The sequence below is a fragment of the Centroberyx gerrardi genome, chromosome 13, assembly GCF_048128805.1.
Source record: "Centroberyx gerrardi isolate f3 chromosome 13, fCenGer3.hap1.cur.20231027, whole genome shotgun sequence".
Lineage (NCBI taxonomy): Eukaryota > Metazoa > Chordata > Actinopteri > Beryciformes > Berycidae > Centroberyx > Centroberyx gerrardi.
Genome location: NC_136009.1, coordinates 11,613,466 through 11,634,458, shown reverse-complemented (window position 1 = coordinate 11,634,458; position 20,993 = coordinate 11,613,466). Strand labels below are relative to the sequence as shown.

General features: G+C 40.5%; 1 protein-coding gene across 1 annotated transcript in view; it reads right to left on the bottom strand.

Moving 5' to 3' along the window:
• The window catches only part of LOC144542131 (sodium- and chloride-dependent GABA transporter 2-like), a 21,810-nt gene extending 1,486 nt beyond the window's left edge, over nt 1-20,324 (bottom strand). The window contains exons 1-13 of the mRNA XM_078287639.1: nt 20,213-20,324; nt 19,902-20,036; nt 19,620-19,760; nt 18,488-18,572; nt 18,265-18,397; nt 17,671-17,805; nt 6,586-6,689; nt 6,370-6,494; nt 2,736-2,848; nt 2,475-2,612; nt 2,057-2,159; nt 551-651; nt 90-260 (exon numbers count right to left, since the gene is read on the bottom strand). Coding sequence (XP_078143765.1) covers nt 90-260; nt 551-651; nt 2,057-2,159; nt 2,475-2,612; nt 2,736-2,848; nt 6,370-6,494; nt 6,586-6,689; nt 17,671-17,805; nt 18,265-18,397; nt 18,488-18,572; nt 19,620-19,760; nt 19,902-20,036; nt 20,213-20,324 — 1,596 coding nt within the window. The remainder of the gene's footprint in view (nt 1-89; nt 261-550; nt 652-2,056; nt 2,160-2,474; nt 2,613-2,735; nt 2,849-6,369; nt 6,495-6,585; nt 6,690-17,670; nt 17,806-18,264; nt 18,398-18,487; nt 18,573-19,619; nt 19,761-19,901; nt 20,037-20,212) is intronic.
• Nucleotides 20,325-20,993: the final 669 nt, after the last annotated feature.

Genomic DNA, 20,993 nt, shown 5'->3' with positions numbered 1-20,993 from the left:
TACTGTTTTCCACCACATCCAAGAGCTGATTAGAACCCACTTTCTGTGCTAATAGCTAATGTGTGTAAGATGTGTAATATGTAGACTACCTGTCTCAGTGTTCCTGAGGTTACAGTGATACTGTAGAGAAACCACAGAGGAACCAGGAGAGCTGAAGAGAGAGCAAGACATATCCCAATGGCGTAGCCCCACCAGGGGTATTGATAGGTGGTGTTGTATTTCAGAGGGGTGAACTTGACCAGAGAGAAAAGCAGTATGCCCTATGAACAAGAAAGAGACAGAGAACATAAATGAAAAGCATTTTTTGTTTACTTACTAATGGAATATGATATGGAAAATGATAAAACATTCAAAGCCATATTGAAAGTGTAATTATGGGCCTGTATCTATACATTCATATTTTCATACATATGTACATATATACAGATCCATAACAACTCATTCATTTTTTCTTTGAATTCTATATTGTTACAGTACAATGTACAACTTCATTATCTTTCCAGTGTCTTACATAGGCTTAGAGAAATAATTATAAACTACATTTACTTACCGTGCAGAGAGACGGTGTGATGTACTTCCAACAATATTTCATATAAGGCCATGGGCGGTAGCCAATCATGTCCATAACATTAGAATAATAACGGTCAGCACCTTTGAGACAGACATTCATGTTATGTTATACCATATCCTTCAAAGCGTGAACTCATGTACTTTGTTTTCAATAATCTATACTAGCATGTAAGGATGGTGATACAATAGGAAATGTTTGGGCAATGCAGATGGGCAACATTCCAGCAGGCAAGAAAGGGAGTCACATGGTCAAATATCTATTCAAAAGCATCCTGGCAATAAAAAGTTCTGATTAAAGCAACAACATTGAGGCAACTCCTTGGGCACAATCACATTTGCCAAAAAGTAGCCTGGTGTATCATGGTTCAAAACTTCCCTTTACAGGGTCATGTCAATACAAATTAATAACTATTTAATATTTCATAAGAGCCAACTGCATGAATATGATTTAGATTGAGCAAGGATTACTGTGGGGCGGCTGTGGCTCAGGAGGTAGAGCGGGTTGTCCATTAATCTGAAGGTCGGTGGTTCGATCCCCGGCTCCTCCAGTCCGCATGTCGAAGTGTCCTTGGGCAAGATACTGAACCCCAAATTGCTCCCGATGGTTGCGCCAGCACCCTGCGTGGTAGCTTGCCGCCATCAGTGTATGAATGTGTGTGTGAATGTAGGCATTGTTGTAAAGCACTTTGAGTGGTCGGTAGACTAGAAAAGCGCTATATAAATGCAGTCCATTTACTCCCCCTGAAATGACTAAGTTATGAATTCTTTAGCATGGCTTGAATTTAATTTTGTTTTCAAAGTTCTTTGCTTAAGAACTAGACTTACAGGTAGGGAGTTTCCTCAGAACACAGGAATGGACTTGGGCTACCAATGACTATGTTTACATGCACAGAGTAACTCGGCTACTGGCCATACTCCAGTTAAGGTCTTAGGGGCTGTGTCCACAGCGCACCTGTCTTTTAGGCACTAGTGTTTTTTCATTGTTGTTTTCTATGACAAGGTAGCGCTTTCAGCACTCCTGACCCAATACATGGACCTGATCTCTTTTCAGCGCTCAGCGCCATGGGCACCTCGCCTGCTTTCAGAGTTGAAAAAATGTCCGCTTTGGCTGAAAGCTGAATCCAGTTCACTCCTGGCGAACTGGAGGTGCGTAAAGCTCTACAGTGAAGTGATGAAATTTTGAACACAATTAATCGTCATGATGGCAAAAACTAGGAAAATAAGGTCCAGGTTGAAAATAACCAGAACTATCCTCTAATGATGTTGCATAAACATTAATAACATCTGTCATATCTATATTGTAACTGTATTGTAATGCAACTCTCTTGTGAAATGGATCTGGATGCCCACATAAAGGCTATCTGCATCAGAGGCTATCTGTTATTAATGGCCTTGTATTATACTTGATTACTAAATGCATAACTAATGCAGATTTATTATTGCTATGGATGGTAACTGTCTTTGAATAAAACATTCTATAACTCACCATATATCCATCCCATACAAATGGTCTCCAAAATGGCAAAAAACATTAGTGGCATTCCACTGCAAGCATAGTAGTCAAACAGCTGAAATAGATAAACTCCACCCTACAGTACATAAGAGAGAAAGAGAAGAAGATAAAGAAAAAAATAGAGAGTGAAGAGACAGTTCCTTTGAAATAACAAATCTTATCTGGTAAAGTGTATATATCGTATGGAGACATTATTCTGCCTGCATTAGATACTAGTGCCAAAAACACTTGCCATTCCACAACAGGCAAAGCTGTCAAACGGCAAAACACATTTGACAGAGAGACAGGTAGACAGGTAGACAGAGGGAACCATAGACCAAGGGATATGAATACAGATAGAGGTTATTTTTTAACAGTTTTAATTATACAGGATAAACAAATGGATTCCCACCTCAGTGACCATGAACAGGCCGACAAGGAAGCATACAACACAGATGACCAGCAGAAGTAGTTTACGTCGATGACCAGTGAAAAAGAAGGATGGATACATGTCTGATATGGATGTGACCAGGCCTTCCAGATACACAAACTATGGGTAAAAAATGAGTGCTTTTACTTTTCAAATAAAAAAATAACTGAAGGGCTTCAATGGGAATGTGAAATTTACATCCTATGTACATTTATTTAGCACAATTTAATGGTAACACCTTACCTGACTGTCAAGTCCAAGGAAGATAATCATAATGAAGAAGAATGTAGCCCAGAGTTGGGGCAAAGGCATCATGGCTACTGCCCGAGGGTAGGCAATGAATGCCAGGCCAGGGCCTGTAAGTGGTCCATACCAAATGCCAAAATATAGTATGTTAGATTAGACGTTATGGGTCATACTGTACCTATATTGTATACTAATTCCATGTAATCACAAGAGTAATAACATAAAACCTGCTGGGCTTGGGCCCAGAAATGGTGTAGTTAAGACCCTTGATTCTGGCACTATGTACCCCTGCTGGCCCAGGACAGGTCCTGCCAAAATCTTCTCCCTGACTCTGTCATCTAAGCCTTCCTCTTGTCTTAATAAAAAAAATCAACACTAAAGGGAATGGACTGTCTCTCTCCTTTGGTAACACAATTTTTCAGAAATTTTTGCAGGGCTGGTGAGGCTTCATTTTTGAATATCCTTATACCAGAACTGTACAAGGCGAATCCATCTGAAGAGAACTGCAGGAGCAGCACTGAAACCCTTCAAACTTGGAATCTGTCAGGAATCCAGCCGGCTCATCTCTTTGAGCTCTTTCTCTCTATCTTTCTTTTTCTCTCTTGCTCTGTGTTGTCGGTCTTGGTCTTGTTTTCCACTCCCCGTTCCCTCTCTGAACTGGACTGGGACCAGTCTATGCTCCAGTTGTTCATGTCTGCCTACTCACCTTCCTGTCTCCTGCATCACCTGTCACCTGTCTACAACAAGATCTTTTGTCAAGACTTTAAAAAGCTTCAACGTACAAGTCAAACTCAAGTCCCATCTTACCAGAACCCAAATCAAGTCTCAAGTATTCTCTTCATGCAGTCCAAGTCATGTGACTCGATTCCCCACCTCTGCTTGTAACGGACAGACCCATAGAGTTGAGACATGAAGACATGGGCGTGGCCATTTCTCGGTTCCGGAAGCAAAAAAACCCATTCATTTTTCGCATAAACATGGTCACGTGACACGCCATTCAGAGTGTTGTAACAGTTGAATGACCTGAACCGCTACGGCAGGGGTCATCAAATAGATTTCACCTGGGGCCAAATTCCCACAAGGCAAATACTCTTTGGGCCAGGCCAAGGGTGGTGTTCTATTTCCAAAACCAAAAAAGAAAGACAATCGGCAAATAAGTAAATAAAGCTGCAAGGTTATGTTGAAATTAAGCATGGTTTATTCTTCTGTCTTAACAAAGCCAAATGGTTGGGACTGGGAGTAAAAAGCCTATCACAGGCAGCCCATGTGTGTCTTTGTGCATCATCTCTGCAGTCTATTCCTTTGTTATTAAATAGCACTGGCTGGCTTTTTGTTCTTGTATTCTCTTATATTGTCAATGTATAGGCTATTATCAATAAAGGATCCCATTACCTGGATGACTGAAAAATTATCTAATGTACTCCATTTTAAATAGTTCCTTCCTTCAAACAAATAACTAACCTGTATATATCTAAAATGCTCCCTTTCTAGTACTTTGTGTCAAAGATAACATAACTTAAAAATATAAACAGTGCTACACTGTTCTGTTTGTTGCTTGCTTTTGTCTTCAAGGTACAGAAGAATAGAAATGAGGCCCCTTTTACAGAGAAATCTGCTTTTCTGCCCCTCTGCCCTGCTACATCTCTCTGTGCTGTCAGTTTCACCTGTATCTTTACATTGTTAAATTACAGCCTTTGACATTATTATCTACTCTGTTTTACTGCTCAGCAGCTCCTCTGGTCCAGACTGTCCTGCTCCTCCTCAGGAGGAGTCCTTTTCCTTCTCTGAAAATACTTTTCAATATTAATCTGGATTGAGGGAGCAAACATTCAGAGTCAGAATTAAAAAGTTAATATTAATGTTATCAGTCCACTCAGTGGATACTGACTAGCAGCTATATAGGCTACAGCGTGCTGATCTCGGAAACTCAGCTGTATTCCAAGTAACGTTAACTGTTAGTTCTTCTTTTCGGGAATTCAGCCGGCCGTCTTCTTGGCATGGAAAAAAAAGATCCCTCACGCCCACGTGTGTAATGGGAGGCAAACAGACGGGTCCAGTGAGAGCGCGAGCGCGAGCGTGAGCGCGAGAGAGAGAGACAGTGACCAAGCGACAGAGAGAGAGAGAGAGAGAGAGAGAGAGAAAGAGAGTGAGAGAAAGAGAGCGAGAGAGAGAGAGCGCGGAGCAAGTAGGGCTGAGCGAATTAGTGCGCTACACGCAGCTCTACAATTAAATTGTGGAAAAAAAAAACATTGTGCCAGTCAGTGCTGATATTGTGGCGGGCCGCCACAAAGTTGTCTATGTATGGGAAAACCTGGGAACATTTTTATTGTAATTACCTCCGCCAAGGAGGTTATGTTTTCGGTGCCGTTTGTTTGTTTGTCTGTGTGTTTGTCTGTTTGTTTGTCTGTTAGCAGGATTACGGAAAAACTACTGACCCGATTTTCATGAAACTTCGTGGAAGGGTGTAGCATGGGCCAAGGAAGAACCCATAAAATTTTAGAGTGGATCCGGATCCGACTCACGAACAAGCAATAATAGCACAAACCTTGGCGGAGGTCTGCGCTCTCCGAGTGCCCCTCTAGTTCTTATTTGGTGTTGGGGAGGATGGAGTGGGGCCAGAGAAAAATTGCTGGCGGGCCGGATCTGGCCCGCAGGCCGCTAATTGATGATCCCTGCACTATGGAGTGAGCCATTAGCTCAAACGAATAGCAGCTGCGTCGGGAAAACTAGCGTAGTTGGAAAAAAAGGCTAAGGTTCAAGACTGTGTACATCTGGGTGTTAGAGGGTGAAGAAACTACTCATCCCAGAGAGAATTGCGCCATCGAAGTCCCCCAATTACAGAGCTCGCTCCGTTGTCTTGTCATGTGGGAGAGACAAACTATATCTAGAGCTAGTCATACAAGATAGACCTAACGCTACAACCATGGACTGTAAAGGGTTACAATGTTAAGACAAGAAGAACATGGTCCAGTGTTTTGTACCTGGCTGCAACTATTGGTCAAGACAACTGCACTTCTTTCTACCGCTTTCCATCATCTCAGTCAGTGAAGCAGCGGTGGATCAGACTCATTAGGTAAGTTTAATCAACGACTTATCACAACAGGTATCAGAGAACTGCCGGTTAGCTCGCTGGTGCGCTACAGCACTACACAGCTGTCATCTCTATAGCAACATCACACTATAAGATTTACATTCGGCAAAAAACATGAATACTAATTCTACAATTCTACCGCTATGTGCTTGACACACCTACCAAATCGATGTTGCGAGTTTGTTGTGCTGTCACCATAGTAACTCCCTCTAAGGATCATGGATACTGTAGTGTTTGGTGCCGTTTTAAACACGGAAGCGTCACTAACGAGGTTGAAACATTTATAACCGAGGATCATTACAGCATCCTTTACTATCATTTTCTGATCTCGGAGACTGAAGGGGTTCTCTGTTGTGTAATATGGCAGCTATCGCTGAAGTTAAAAATCCCAATGGCTGGTCAAAAACTCTTCCGGAACCGAACGTTTCAACTCTATTCAACAGGGCTGGGCGTTTCACGTTGACTCCAAAAACAGTATGTATAAGAAACAATGTAATACAGTAAAGCTCATGTAGGCCATAATGTTGCATTATCCAATACCTGATTCAGCCACTTCTGAGATGTCTACACCCAACTCATACGCCATGAAGCCAAGGACAGAGAAGACTGCAAAGCCAGCTACAAAGCTGGTTAAACTATTCAACAGACAGAGGGCAAATGTGTCTCTGTAATTGAAAAAGATTAATATGTATCCCAAGTCATGTGAACAACAGAATAATAAATAAAGGAGACAGGCAAATATTTATTTTTACTTACTTGTAGCAGTTGTTGTTGTATTTGTTGTAGCTTCCCAAAGATGCCAAACAACCTGTGCATACAGTATAGGAGAATAATATCTGGCTCCCAGCATCCATCCACACCTGAAAACAAGCAACAGAAAGTGTTTTTGTTGTTTTATCCCTTGTTTATAGTTTTTGGTTGATCTACCCCTTTTAAATATTGCTGATCATGTTGATTGAACATGTATGATTACTCTGGTTTAGTGGTTCCCAACCAGTGTGCCTTAAACGCCTTAACTATGTGTCATGCTCAAATGCAAAGAAAAAAGCCCCAAAATCACTGTAAAAAAACTATTACCTGTAACATAAATTTAATAAAAAATACCTTCAAATCAATCTTATTTCCTCACATTTTATGCAATTAACTTCCTGTCAAGGATCCTGTCAAGTCAAGTCAACTTTAGTTGTGTAGCCCTAATCACTGTTACAGTCACAAAGGGCTTCTCAATGCCCACATTATGAAAACAATAAATGAAAACACCACCCCCCAACCTTAGACCCTCAACTGAGGACAAGGAAAAACTGCACAAAAACCTCACTGGGAAAAAATAAGGATCAAATCCTGTGCTATAGCTGTTTGAAATAGTTATTCTTACTTGTACCTGTACTTACTTGTCTATCCACCTAGGTTTCCCTGTATCCAGATCAGTGTGGAGGGGAGCTATGGAACTGTCAGCCAGCAGTCCAGAAAGCTGAGTTCACCTCAGCTTATCCCTCCCTCCATTCTCTGCATTTCCTTGCTCTCACTGAGAAAACACAGCTACACTTGCTTGCTGCCCTTTCCAAAGCATACACCTTCAGCCACTCACCTAGGCTCTCGGGCCGAGGTGGTGGCACAGGTTTGCTAATTTCCACAAAGTGGAAATTCCTTCTTCCTCACACCGCTCACTTATACATTTCTTCATTTGAATGTCATGTTATCACCCACCCTAACCCGTCAGATGTCATGGAGGAGTTGATGTCGGAGAAAGAGGCAGCTCTTGGAGCGGGGATGGGAAAAACGCTCTCTAATCCGTCAAAAAAGGGATGGTCCTTTTCTGACTCATTGGCGTGTGAGTCACGGACCTCCGCCATCGCCACCGAGGAACACAGAGTTTGAGAAGCCGCCCGAAAGCTACGTCACCGGCGGAGCACCCACCGCTCAGCCGTTGTCCACAGAAGATTGGACCTGGGAGCGGGGACGTGCACGCGCTCAAGGCGTAGGAGGCTTGGACCAGACAGACGCTGTGACAAATACTGCCAGTGGTAGAGACACTGTTTTTTTTATTTTATGTCTTGATTGGGTGGTGACCTCTACCTATCACAGAACAACCTGCTGGACCCCAATCAGTCAGGATTGAAGCCAGCACACTGGAGTGAGACTGCACACCTCACTGCGTCACAAGCACTCTACTCAAGCAGTCTGCCTCCCTATCCTTGGTCCTCATCCTGCTTGACCTGTCTGCTGCGTTTGACACAGTCAACCACCACCTGCTCCTTGACACAGGTTAAAGAACGCACCTCTGCATGCCTGACTGACATCTCCATGTGGATGTCCTCCCATCACCTCAAGCTCAATCTCGACAAGACTGAGCTGCTCCTCTTCCCTGGGAAATCCTGTCCCCTACAAGATCTCTCCACTACCATTGACAAAAACAAATCTACCCCACCCACCAAAAACCTTGGTGCTATCCTCTACAACCAGCTACGAGTCCCACATTGCAGCCACTACTCAATCCTGCAAATTTGCTCTTTACAATATCCGTCAGATGAGACCCTGCCTCACCAAGGAGTCTGCGCAGCTCCTGGTCCAAGCTCTTGTCATGTCCAGGCTTGACTACTGTAACTCCCGCTTACCCAAACCAGAGTTCGTATCCTGACCAGCCCTCCCCCAACCCGACCCCTTACCCAAACCAGGGTTCGTATCCTGCATATCCCGCAATCACACACTAGTAACACACTTTTTGTTGTTGTTGTTACTGTCTTTATGTTATTATACTTACACTTGCTTATCGACTTAGCATAACTGCTGGTAGAAGGGATGTTCTTACTTTACTTTCTTTGATGAATGTTATGGCACCTTTTGTTTTCATAGCACTCTGAACTATCTGGCTCCTTACCGTATTGATGCTTGAGGAATGTTCACTTATTTTACTGTTGCACTTGTTGTTGCTCTGGATAAGAGTGTTTGCTAAATGCCTAAATTGTAATTGTACCAGGCTCTACCATATGTGACATAGATCGCTTGGTGCACCATGGATTCTCATGTATCACTTTACAGTGCCTTACAGTGCTTTATTTTATTTTTATTTTATTTTATCCTACCGACCCATGCAGAACAACGGCCCAATCCGCCCCTGATAAAAGCTGAGGGCCCGATTCAAACTGCATAAATTTACATGGGTCTTAAGGCCGGTTCATGCATCACATGGAAACGCACGTGATGGAGTGCAGTCAAAATGACATTATTTGCAGCCAAAACAACTGGGCACATTGGAGTCATGCAAGAGGTTGTTTGAAACAATGCAGACAGCACCTCCATCCAGGACAGGTTATTTTTTCTTGTTGGGGGATGTGGATAGCTAAATTTTCACACTTTTGCACACTTTTTTTCCAGGCACACAGTCATTAGAAGCGCAAAAAGCATGAACTCCAAGGTATACAGAGAACTAGTCTGCAGCTCCCACATATCTAGCCACATAAGAAGCATGAACCAGCCTTCACGCCGATTGAGACACAAACATTTGAGCTGTTCTTATTCAGACTTGGACTATTTGTTGTGCACGTTGAGGATTCTGGGCATACCTCCATTTTGGGCACGATTATATTCAAAACATTGGCTTCTTTGTCATTCCCATTGGTATGGTGGAAGCCTAACCCTAACACTAAGCACTAAACACTGAGTCTGAGATATGCAAGAATACACTGAGTCCAAGTGGCACAGCTCAGCAACTGAGGCCATATCAATACACAATTGTTGGGTGCACTGGGTATCTGTCAAACTCAGCGCATTTAAATGATTTCTTGGCACCTTCCGTGCATCCAGGGTGTCCAGGTTGTGCGACTGGTAATGCAAACAATCTAAATCATTTCCTTCAACTTTTTGTGACTCAATTTGATGTCTTTGGCTTTTATTAGTAATAAATAAATACAGTAAAAAACACAGAAATTGGCTTAAATCAAAGTCAGAATCCACGTAACGTCAAGGTGGACATGCCTCAATTTGAAAATTCAGTCATTAACTGCTCACCCACGTCAGTCAAAACTCCATTGAAGTTCGCAAGACACCAAACACACAGCAAGTTAGTCCTCGTAGTCAGCATTCTAAGTTAACAGGGCCATGTTTTTACAGCAAAAACAAAAAAATATAAAAAATGTAAATCAAATGTTTCCAAATAGCTCATGCAGCATAATCCAGGTGTTTTGCATTGGGCCAAAAGTCCAATATTTACATCATTATCTCCTATATTTAGTTGGCTTGCTGCAAGCAAGCACACTATAGAAATTGTCATTATTTATTCCGCTTCTTATTCTGCAAAAAAAAATTCCCCCCCTAAATTGGTGCACTATCTCCTCCCACACCGTTTGCACTAGAAACTCCGTTCAAGTTGCATCTTGTAGCATATGTTACGTAGATTTATGCTTGCATTCAACTTTTTGATCCGACTTTTACTTTTTGCGCTATTTACATTTAATCGCAAATTAAAACTACAAACACAATTTGATCCCATTTGAATTGTGCCATGAATTACACATATGATGTTTTGTCAATTTAAAAGATAATTTTCCAAGTCAAGAAAGTCGCAGTTTGTTGTAAAACTGTTGAAGTTATAGACTGTGAAAATACGTAATTAGAAAGACTACACACCCAAAAGTCACGTAAGTGACGTCATAACTTTCTCTCTTGTTAATAATATAATTTTGCAAGTCAAGAAAGTCGCAGTTTGCTGTAAAACAGTAAAGTAACGTTAAGTTTTGTGTGAAATCGCTCAGTGAACTACATCTCTCGTCTCGCACAATATACGTCACCAACACCAACATGGAACGAAACATACGAAACACACGGGCATCGTGTTAACGTTAGCCCCCACTGTACTAAAACTATCCTAAACCAGTTTAAATCCGTTCTTACTGTCTACCTTCCAGGTTGTGTATAATACTACTGCTATCTGAGAGGGACTTAGCTTCAGCGGCTCTGGGTAGCTTGTGGAGAGAGAAAGTTATGACGTCACTTACGCGACTTTTGGGTGTGTAGTCTTTCTAATTACGTATTTTCACAGTCTTATACTTCAACACTTTTACGACAAACTGCGACTTTCTTGACTTTATCTTTTAAATTGACAAAACATCATATGTGTAATTCATGGCACAATTCAAACGAGATCAAACAATTATTTGTCTCTCGCCGTTGACTACCGTACATATTTTTTCCGAAATAAGGTCCCATGGTGGTCCACCGGAAGGGGAGGGACTTAGGCTCTCTATAGTGAACTATAGAACGGGTGCTCTCGGGTGCTATGGGGTGTAGAGGGTTAGAAGACTTTAAAGTTCACGACTACACGAAATGCTGCAGAGAAAAGTTGCAGCGGTGTAAACTCCCCCGTCTCAGCTGGAATCAAGCCGGCTGATGGCGTTGTTGTGACTCAGCTTGTCAGGTGGCAAGTGTCTGGTTTTAGAATATTGTTTTAGAAAATTGTTTATTTATGTTCATTATGATTGTATAGTTTGTGTTAATATGATTTGGCAACGTTGTATGCAGTCATGCCAATAAAGCCACTTGAATTGAATAGTGTTATAGTGTGTGTCTGGATGCTAGACGCTAAGTTGCTTCCACGGGAAGTCCGACAGCGGAATATCCCTCTTGTAAATTTGTAACCACGGCGCTAACACAGCGTTATCCTCGGGAGAAATGAATGCTTTCAAGAGGAAGAAACTCTTAATTTCCTCCACGGGGAATACCAAGGAAGAGAGCGCCCATTTTCCTGAGTTGACACAGTAAACGCCATGTTGGTGAAATTTTATAGATGATACTCTGACGTCCCGTTCCCATGAAGACAGCATGAAGCTGCGCTACAGAAAGCTGACAGAAACACTGAAGTAAAGAGTATGGAAACGATACACCGTCTCGTCTCGTCTAGTCTCATTGGTGTAAACTGGCAGGTTTTAGAATGTTGCAGACCACATTCTTTTGCAAGTAGTTGCAAGTTTCAACTCGTCTCGTCGTGAATCTTTGGTGTAAACTCGCCTTAAACAAATGCCCCCCAAGAACACCTCAACGCCCCCCTTTCAAAAATATTGCTTCCAGCGCCCCCCGACGTTCTCTGAACGCCCCCTGGGGGGCGGTACCGCCCCTGTTGAGAAACACTACATTAAAAGAATCAAATCAAGTAGAATAGAAAGATAAAAGAACACAACAAATACTCCCACTTTTAGATGCACATTGTGAGTGAACCCATATGTTTTTCTTTAATTTTCTTTTCCCCTGTCCTTCCTGATTCTACTCTTGATCTGATATTTACGTCAGATCTCACTGCCTAAGGCAGACGAGAATCATAGATTCTCCTCTTGGTCAAAAACCTCACCATCCACAGATGGATGAGAATCATACAGGGTAAAGCTCTGTCCCCCCCACATATAGTGTTCACTCGTGCAAGTAAGCATTACCCGGACAAGACCAATGAAAATTCGTACTTGCCCATGTCAGCTCTGTTGGGATCCTGAACAGAAACAGTTAAAATGAAGGCTATTTAAAAGCTAAGCTGAAAAAATACGTTTTTAGCAGTTGTTTGAAAATGCTTACAGAGCCTACCTCTCTAATATTCTTTGGGAGGGTGTTCCACAGTTTAGGAGCATAGTTAAAAAAGGCTGCATCCCCAATCTTCTTTTGAGTGGGGTTTTGTACTTCTAACAAACCAGCAGTAGAAGACCTGAGGGCTCTTGATGGAATGTAGAACAGCAGGGATTCTGTAATGTAGGCCGGTCCTAAGCCATTAAGAGCTTTGTATACAAGTAAAAGAACTTTAAAATCAATTCTAAAGGACACTGGGAGCCAGTGCAATGCAGCTAAAACTGGAGTGATATGCTCTCGCTTCCTTGTTTTTGTTAAAAGCCTAGCTGCAGAGTTTAGGATAAGCTGAAGCCTCTCAATAGACTTTTTTGGGAGGCCGGTAAAAAGGGCGTTGCAGTAGTCCAGTCTACTTGTAACAAACACATGAGTTAGCTTTTCAGCATCTTTCTGGGTTAGGAAGGGCCACACCTTGGCAATATTTCTAAGATGAAAGAATGCTGTTCTGGTCACCTTGTTTATATGGGAATTAAAACTTAGATCAGAATCTAAGATAACACCCAGGCTTGTTACTTCTGATTTGATCGAGGGATTCAGGTTCCCAAGTCTTGTGGAGAGTTCTTCTCTTTTGGCTTTGGGGCCGACCAAAAGTATTTCTGTCTTATCTTCATTCAGTTTTAAGAAATTTGTGTTCATCCAATCATTGATAGCCAATAGACAAGTAGTGAGGGAGCTTAAGGCATCTGCATGATTTGGCTCTACAGAAATGTATAGTTGTGTATCATCACCATAGCTATGGAAATTGACATTATGTTCTCTGATAATATCACCTAATGGAAGCATGTATAGTGAGAAAAGCAGGGGACCAAGACAGCTTCCTTGTGCAACACCAGAAGTTAGATCATGTTTCTCTGATACATGATCTCCAAGACAGATGAAAAATTTCCTCCCTGAAATGTATGTTCTGAACCAGTTTAGGACACATTCAGAGAGACCAACCCAGTTCTCGAGACGATCTATGAGAATATTGTGGTCGATGGTGTCAAATGCTGCACTCAAGTCCAAAAGAACCAGAACTGAGACCCTGTTGGCATTAGTGCTAATTCGCAAATCATTGACTATTTTGGTGTCATTCATTTATGAATGAAGCCATTCATTTATGAATGAAGCCAGTGGCTTTATTCATTTTATTTATTTATACATAAATGAATGAAGCCAATTTTTTCGGTATCGGTATCGATATCGGCGATTCTGGCCCTGAATTACTTGGTATCGGATCGAAACCAAATTTTGCGGTATCGCCCACCCCTACAAACTAGCCCCCATGTTGTTTTGCGGTACGCGTATATACTAGGCATTACGGTAAGAGCGTGTAAGAACTGATTTCAAAATAAAAGCAACGTTCCGGTGAACGTGATAGGACGTGAATGTGATTTCACATACATTCAACCAATCAGTCAGTCTGTCTGTCAATAAAGAATGAATAAATAAATAAAAAAATAAATTACATACATACATACATACATACATGGTCTGTGACCACCTCAGAGTGAAAAAACAAAGACCTAGTATATGGCTGGACCGTGTCCGTCTCCTCTCTCCGCCGCTGTCCTCTCCACCGCGCCCACGGCCCGCATTGATCCTCCCGATCCAAGCCCCGGACCCCCGCCGAAATCTCGGCCGGATCACCGGGAACACATCGGCGCCCAGATTCAGTTAGCTTCAGTTAGCTTCAGCTTACATGCAAACAACGTTGGATACCGGTAAACTCCTGGTGCCTGTTTGTAACTGTAGTTTGTAGTAACGTACAAGTGCCACAAGATGGCTCGGCCAGCGGAAGACTCTGGAGCATGCCGTCGTCGATTACCATAATTATCGTAATGCATTGTAGTAACAAAAAACGTCTACCTAACGTACCCCAACAGAAGCAGATCAGAAAACAAGGAGGCTTCGTACTAAAATATGAGCAAATATACTTATCAGAGGGAATTAGAAATAAAGGCCTGTCTCTAATATAAGCCTGCTTCCAATAAAGGCCTGGTACCCTCTGCAGTTGAGGTAAATAAAGGCCCAGGCCAATATTAGAGGAAATATGGTATCTCATTTATGACATTTTAGAGGGCTTTCATTTTGAAATTCCACATCAGACTGTCCTGAGATGGTCTGAGTGACAGTCTGATGTGGTCTGCTATCATTCTGAAGTGAAATTGGTCTGTGGAAACAGGAAGTTTCCTTTTAATTCTAATCTGAATTTAGAGGGAACACAGTTTATATATGACATTTTAGAGGGCTTTAATTTTGAAATTCCACATCAGAATGTCCTGAGATGGTCTGAGTGACACCCTGAGGTGGTCTGCTATCATTCTGAAGTGAAATTGGTCTGTGGAAACAGAAAGTTTCTCAATGACACTCTGAGGTGGTGTACTGTCATTTTGAAGTCAGATTGGTCTTTGGAAATTTATTCTTTATTATTAAGTTTGACTAATTATTCACACAATTGAAATGAGAAAGCCTCGATTTTCAAAGCCTCAATTTTTCTCTGGAATGCAGTTTGCAGGCGGTAGTTTTTTTAAATTATTATTATTCATTTTATTTATTATTTAATAATTATTAATTTTGTTTTATTTATTTATGTATTTATGTATTTATGTATTTATGTATGTATGTATGTATGTTATTTATTTATTTATTTATTTATGTATTTATGTATTCATTCATTATTGACAGACAGACTGACTGAATTGTTGAATGTATGTGAAAGCACGTTCATGTCCTATCACGTTCACCGGAACGTTGCTTTTATTTTGAAATCAGTTCTTACACGCTCTTACCTCAATGCCTAGTATATACGCGTACCGCAAAACAACGTGGGGGCTAGTTTGACCGTGTTTTTCGAAGTGGAGGCTGGCTTGACCACAGTCCTCCCTCGCTGTTTGAAAGCGGCGCTCTCAAACAACTCTCAAAAAAGTCTCATAATGGCAGAATCGATGAAGCGAGCGAGTAAACTTGTTCAAGTAGTAAACTTGCGACCTACCTCTTCACTTGTCATTGTGGGACATGTAACCTTCAGCGGGAGAAAAATCTGGCAAAGCGAGACTGGTAACCGGCGACATTTCTCCGTATATACGTTTATTTTAGCCATTAGCCTCAGTAGTTTTGCTGTGTGTGTTTACAAATGTGTTGTGGTTTCTGTCACCCTCTAGTGGTCGGAAAATCACTTAGTGTAGCTTTAAATGGAGTTTCCACTGACATAGGGATGATTAGTTAATGGTTTAATGTGTAATGTTTCTGCTTTACTGAAGCATAATATGACTACTATAACAGAAGGGGTTGCTAAATGTTAGTGAGTGAAACAAAGTAAACACATCATGGTGCACGCGCGCAGGAAATTTTTGCATTCAAAAACACAGGAGCGAACCAATGCTGTCTTTGTTGTTGTTTGAAGGCCCTCCTACTACTCCAGTACCCTCCTACACCCATGACACCCTCCCCCAACAGACTTTTCTGGCAGACCTTCAGCTATGCAGCTATCTTGAGTAGCTAACCAATAGCAACAATAAGTAGCATGTAAATAACAGTTATGCCATTGCTGAATATGTTAGCTAACATCTAAAAAATGTTTTCCTAAAATTCCTCATAGTAGACGTTAAAGTCGAGATGAAACGGCATTTCGAGAGTATCTAACTTCCGTATCGTGACGTATTTCCGAGTGAAACAGGAAAGACAGGCGGGACATAACGTTGGGAGGAATTTGATTTGAACGTTGAAAAGTGGGTGTGTCATAACACCCGAAGACACACCGAAGTACCGTGCTGTTGCTAGCTAGCTAACTAATGAATCTTAGCCTCTTAGCTCTGTGCGCTAAAAGTTGAAGATTGATTGATGGGTGGATGTTATGATATTATTGGTTGAAATTAGTTACGGGCATGCTTACGTAAGCACACGGCATATTTTGTTTTACAGGAAGAAAACATGATTGAATTTTGATATAAGAATACAATGAAATTGATTTTTGGTATTTTTTTTGGCATATATTGTTAAATAGGTGCACAGTATGACCGGGGATGTGATCTAAAAGGGTTAAAAAGGCATTTTTCATTTCATCTCGTCTTTAACGCTAACACCAACTACCACGGCTGCATTAGCATTGTAGCTAACCCTAACCCATCCCGCTGGCTTTTGTGAGTTGTATTCTACAATGGCGGACACAGCGTTTTATCCCAAGCATCATACAGTATTGTGAGTGTTTATGTGTACAAACAGTTATATCACAAGCACCCTACAGTGAGTGTTTACGTGATCAATAAGCACACGCTTGTTTGTTGTCTGATGTCATTAAAAGTGCAGCAGCAGTAAAATTGACTGAAATTGAGTGAAATTGCAAATTCTGACCAGAGTAGCCGCTGACGTGCCAAGTTCCAAGTTATCACATAGAGCTTTAAAGAGTGTGTAAACACACTCTTTTTTCTTTTTTTTTAAATATTTTTTATTTAGCACAAAAGAGTAATTCAAACAAAATATCCATAATGTATACCAACATCATAAAGAGCATGTGCAAGGAAGACCAAAGAAACCCAGAGGGGCTTATGGAGTATCTCCCACATAATTACAATATAGTGTAATGAAACCCAAAAAAGAGTTTAGAAAGAACAAAACAATATAAACAAATCAATAGGTAAAGTAATACTGTTAAATAAATAGGGGGGAAAGTAGAAAATAAGTAAAAGAATATTAAAAGAAACCAAAAAGAAAAGGAAAAGCAAAGGAATAAAGAGAGAAAACAACAAAGAAAAAGGAAAGGATTAGTTAACATAAAGTAATTAATTATACCAAAAAAGAGACAGCAGTATGATCACCTCAATAAACATGATGATTGTGAAATAAATACTGTTTGACAGCTTTTTTAAACAGATTGGGTGTGAGATCAAAGAAATGAGGGGGGAGTTGATTGAAAACTTTGGCTCCTCTAAAATGAAGACTAAACTGAGACATGGATGTTTGAGTAAGAGGCAACAAAAGTTGTCTCTTACATCTTGTACTGTAACTATGATTTTCCTGACTTCTTCTGAAGAAGCTATTGAACGTAGAGGGAAGCTGATGATAAATTGCTCTTTCCAGCAGGTTTGTGCCTAGTGCACAATTTTGAAAGACGGGATGGGAGCAAGAGCGAATAGTTGTGTGTCTGTAATAATGGATCAACCATCTCTACTTGGAGGCGTCAACATTTCTGATGGCAAAGCATTTGACATTGCCAAAGGCAAAACACCTGTCTTGATATCACTCATGCTTTAGCCTCACCTGAGGATCTGCAAGGCGGCCTGGATCAGGATAGAGGTAAAATCGAATGCCATCTGTAGCTCCTGGTAATGTCAGACCACGGATCAGCAATGCTATTATCATCACATAGGGAAAAGTAGCCGTGAAATAGACGACCTGAGAGAGGACCAACAATATATAATGGTCAAATTTTACTTCAAGACAATACTACAATACTTATTGCTTTTTGTAACAGTTTAAATATAATATATGTAATAAATATCTGTATATAATTATATTTATATTACATTTGCAATTATATTTATGTAGCTGAAACTTATGGAGGACCAGAACTGTCATTTTAAGAAATGAATGAATGTATATATAAATTATATATTTATATATATATATATATATTTATTCAAACACATGTATAACAGATATACAAGTATTTAGATATAAAAGTTATATGCAATTATATATAATTTACAACAAAGCTTGATTAAGATGAAATCAAATGTACAAGTTAGTGTAATGATCAAGTGTAATGGTGATAGGATCATATTGCAACCAAACTTGTACGGAGTTAAATTACAACCAAGTTGGCAATTACAAGTAGGCAAGGTATGAGCTCACCTTCCCTGAAGACTTGACTCCCTTCCAGATACAGAAGTAGCAGACGATCCAGCTCAGTAGAAGACACCCAGCCAGGTCCCAGCGGATACTACCCATCTCCTCAATTCCTCCAGACACACCCAAGATTCTTCTCCTGAACGCAGAAATGTCTGTTTAGGAACATTTTCCTTTCTCAATTGTGTAAAACAATTTCTTCATTTATAGAGTTCTTGTAAATACGTACTGCCAGAATTCTTTAGCTGAAGATGTTGCATTCCCCAAAATGTGGCCATTTGATGAATGATTCTGACCATAATCAGAGCAGTCCTCTTGTAGTGGGAGAGTAAGAATAACAAGTAAGGATGGCATTTTGCTAACATGCTGGTGAAAAGATGATGAAAGGAATAGTTCACCCAAAAAATGACAATTCAGTCATTATCTATGCGAGTTGAAACTCTGGTAGTTAGGTAGTTAGGGACTGATCTTTAGAGTTCCAAAAAGAGCAGAAAAAGAACAGAAAATATCCATAAAATGACTCCATACAGCTCTTGAAGCATAATCCAAGTCTCCTGAAGCCAACAATCGCACAGTGAGTGGAAAAGACCAATATTGACGCCATTATTTAGAGCAAATCTTCACTACAGCCGAAAAACGTTAGAAAAATGTTTTGCGTGTGCAGTGAATCTCCTCCACTTCCTTGTTTACACTCCTAATGACTTCAGTTTTTTTTGGAGAACGCTGCTACGAAGTTGTGCTGGAAAGCTCCGGAATGCATTTATGGACTAACACAGTGGTTCTCAAACTTTTTCACATCAAGGATCCCTAAACTGACACAAATTAGACCACGGACCTCCATTTGATAAGATTTTGTCCCAGGGTCCCCCATCTGATAAGATTTTTGCTTTTAGATGTTTTATTACAGAAAGTGTATGAAACCCATGACCAAAATAGTCATACATTCTGTCATTGTGTTACTTATGGATGGAATTATAGTGAAAATAAATGATTCCCCTTTTTGCTGGGGACCCCCTGGAACCCCCTCAAGGACCCCTGGGGGTCCCCGGACCCCACTTTGAGAACCACTGGACTAACAAACTTCACCAGAGTTTCAACTCGCATGGGGGTGAGTAGATAATGACTGAATTGTCATTTTTGGGTGAACTATTCCTTTAAGAGACAAGGCAGTTAAACATTTGTTCTGATACGATTAGCTCAAATGGTCTCATTTGGTTTGTAAGGATAAAAAAACAGACTCAAAAATTACCTTTCAAACTAAAGGGAAAGGAAATTAAGTGCATATCAAATATGAATTTCAAAATGCAGCTTCCCAAATTTTAGGAATAGTAACACAGTAACAACATACTGTATATGTTTACCTGTGTTCCAGCTGTTGTTGCAGTTGGCCCAGGGGAGTTCAGTGTTGAAAGAGGAGAACAGGTAGAGGAAGGCCCAAGCCAGTATGACGATATAATACATCACAGTGTAGAGCATAATCATGAGATTGCCGTAGCCTAAACCTATTGACAACAATATGTCATTATCTGCAAATATACGTAGATGCTAAATGATATCAGGTATACACACTAGAGATTTACCGCATGCAAGTATTGCATATATTGTATTCTATTGTATTGAAGGTTCAGTTGAGCTAGCAGTACCTTCAAATAAAGGACAAATTTTCCTCCAACATGTGATTCCACCCTGACCGGTTAACTGTCCCAAAGATATCTCCAAAAAGAAGAGGGGGATTCCACAGGTAAACAGGAACAGAACATAGGGGACAAGGAAAACTCCTTATGGGAAGAAGAATTAAAAATTAAAGCAGCATTTAGTGCACATGTAATATGACTGATATGATTGATGGTTATCTAAATTTAGGGACGTTTGTGACTGGCTGTTCCAAGATATAATTCATGCAGCCTGTTCTGTGCAGCCTATAATTTTTTATGCCTTAAAATCGTGCTCTCACCTCCTCCATTTTTGAAGCACAGATAGGGAAATCTCCAAACATTGCCGAGACCAATGATATCTCCAACTACTGCTAAAATGAATTCCTTTTTGTTGGCCCACTGGCCTCTCATCTGAGGCTCTGATGGTGGATGATCTTGATCATTGTCATCTTTCATCAACTTCATCTCTGGCTTGCTTGCTGGCTCCATTGGGTCAACTGTTGAGATGTTGTATTAAAACAGTAATGGAGTGAGTGATGAGAAGTATAGTTCTTTTTTATCTGTTCTTTGTTTTTTCTTTTTTTTGTGCTTGTTTTTTTATTATTGCATTTCAAAAAGGAGTATATAATCTACAAAACATTAATGTGAAGATACAGCACTACAGTACATGATGGGCGGGGGTAGGAAGAGAAGGGGGAGGGGGGAAGTAAACAGATACACTAAAAAGTAAACAGGTACACTAAAAAAGATAGATTGAAATAAAAAAATAATAAGAAAGAAAAAAAAACATATATACATATACTGTACATACATACACACACGTACACATATACATACATACACATATAAACACATATGATAATAATGATACTAATACTAAAAGAAAAAGGAGTATAATTATTAAGACGAAATATAAGACACATGCATACACATCCATATGCGCATAGGGCCGGTACCAATATATCCTCAGGCCTTCTGCTGATACATTCCGATTGAGAATATATAATCAGTGAAACATCGAAAAAATGTTATTACAATATCAGAGAACAAAAAAAAACAACTTTGTTTGCTCCATCCCAA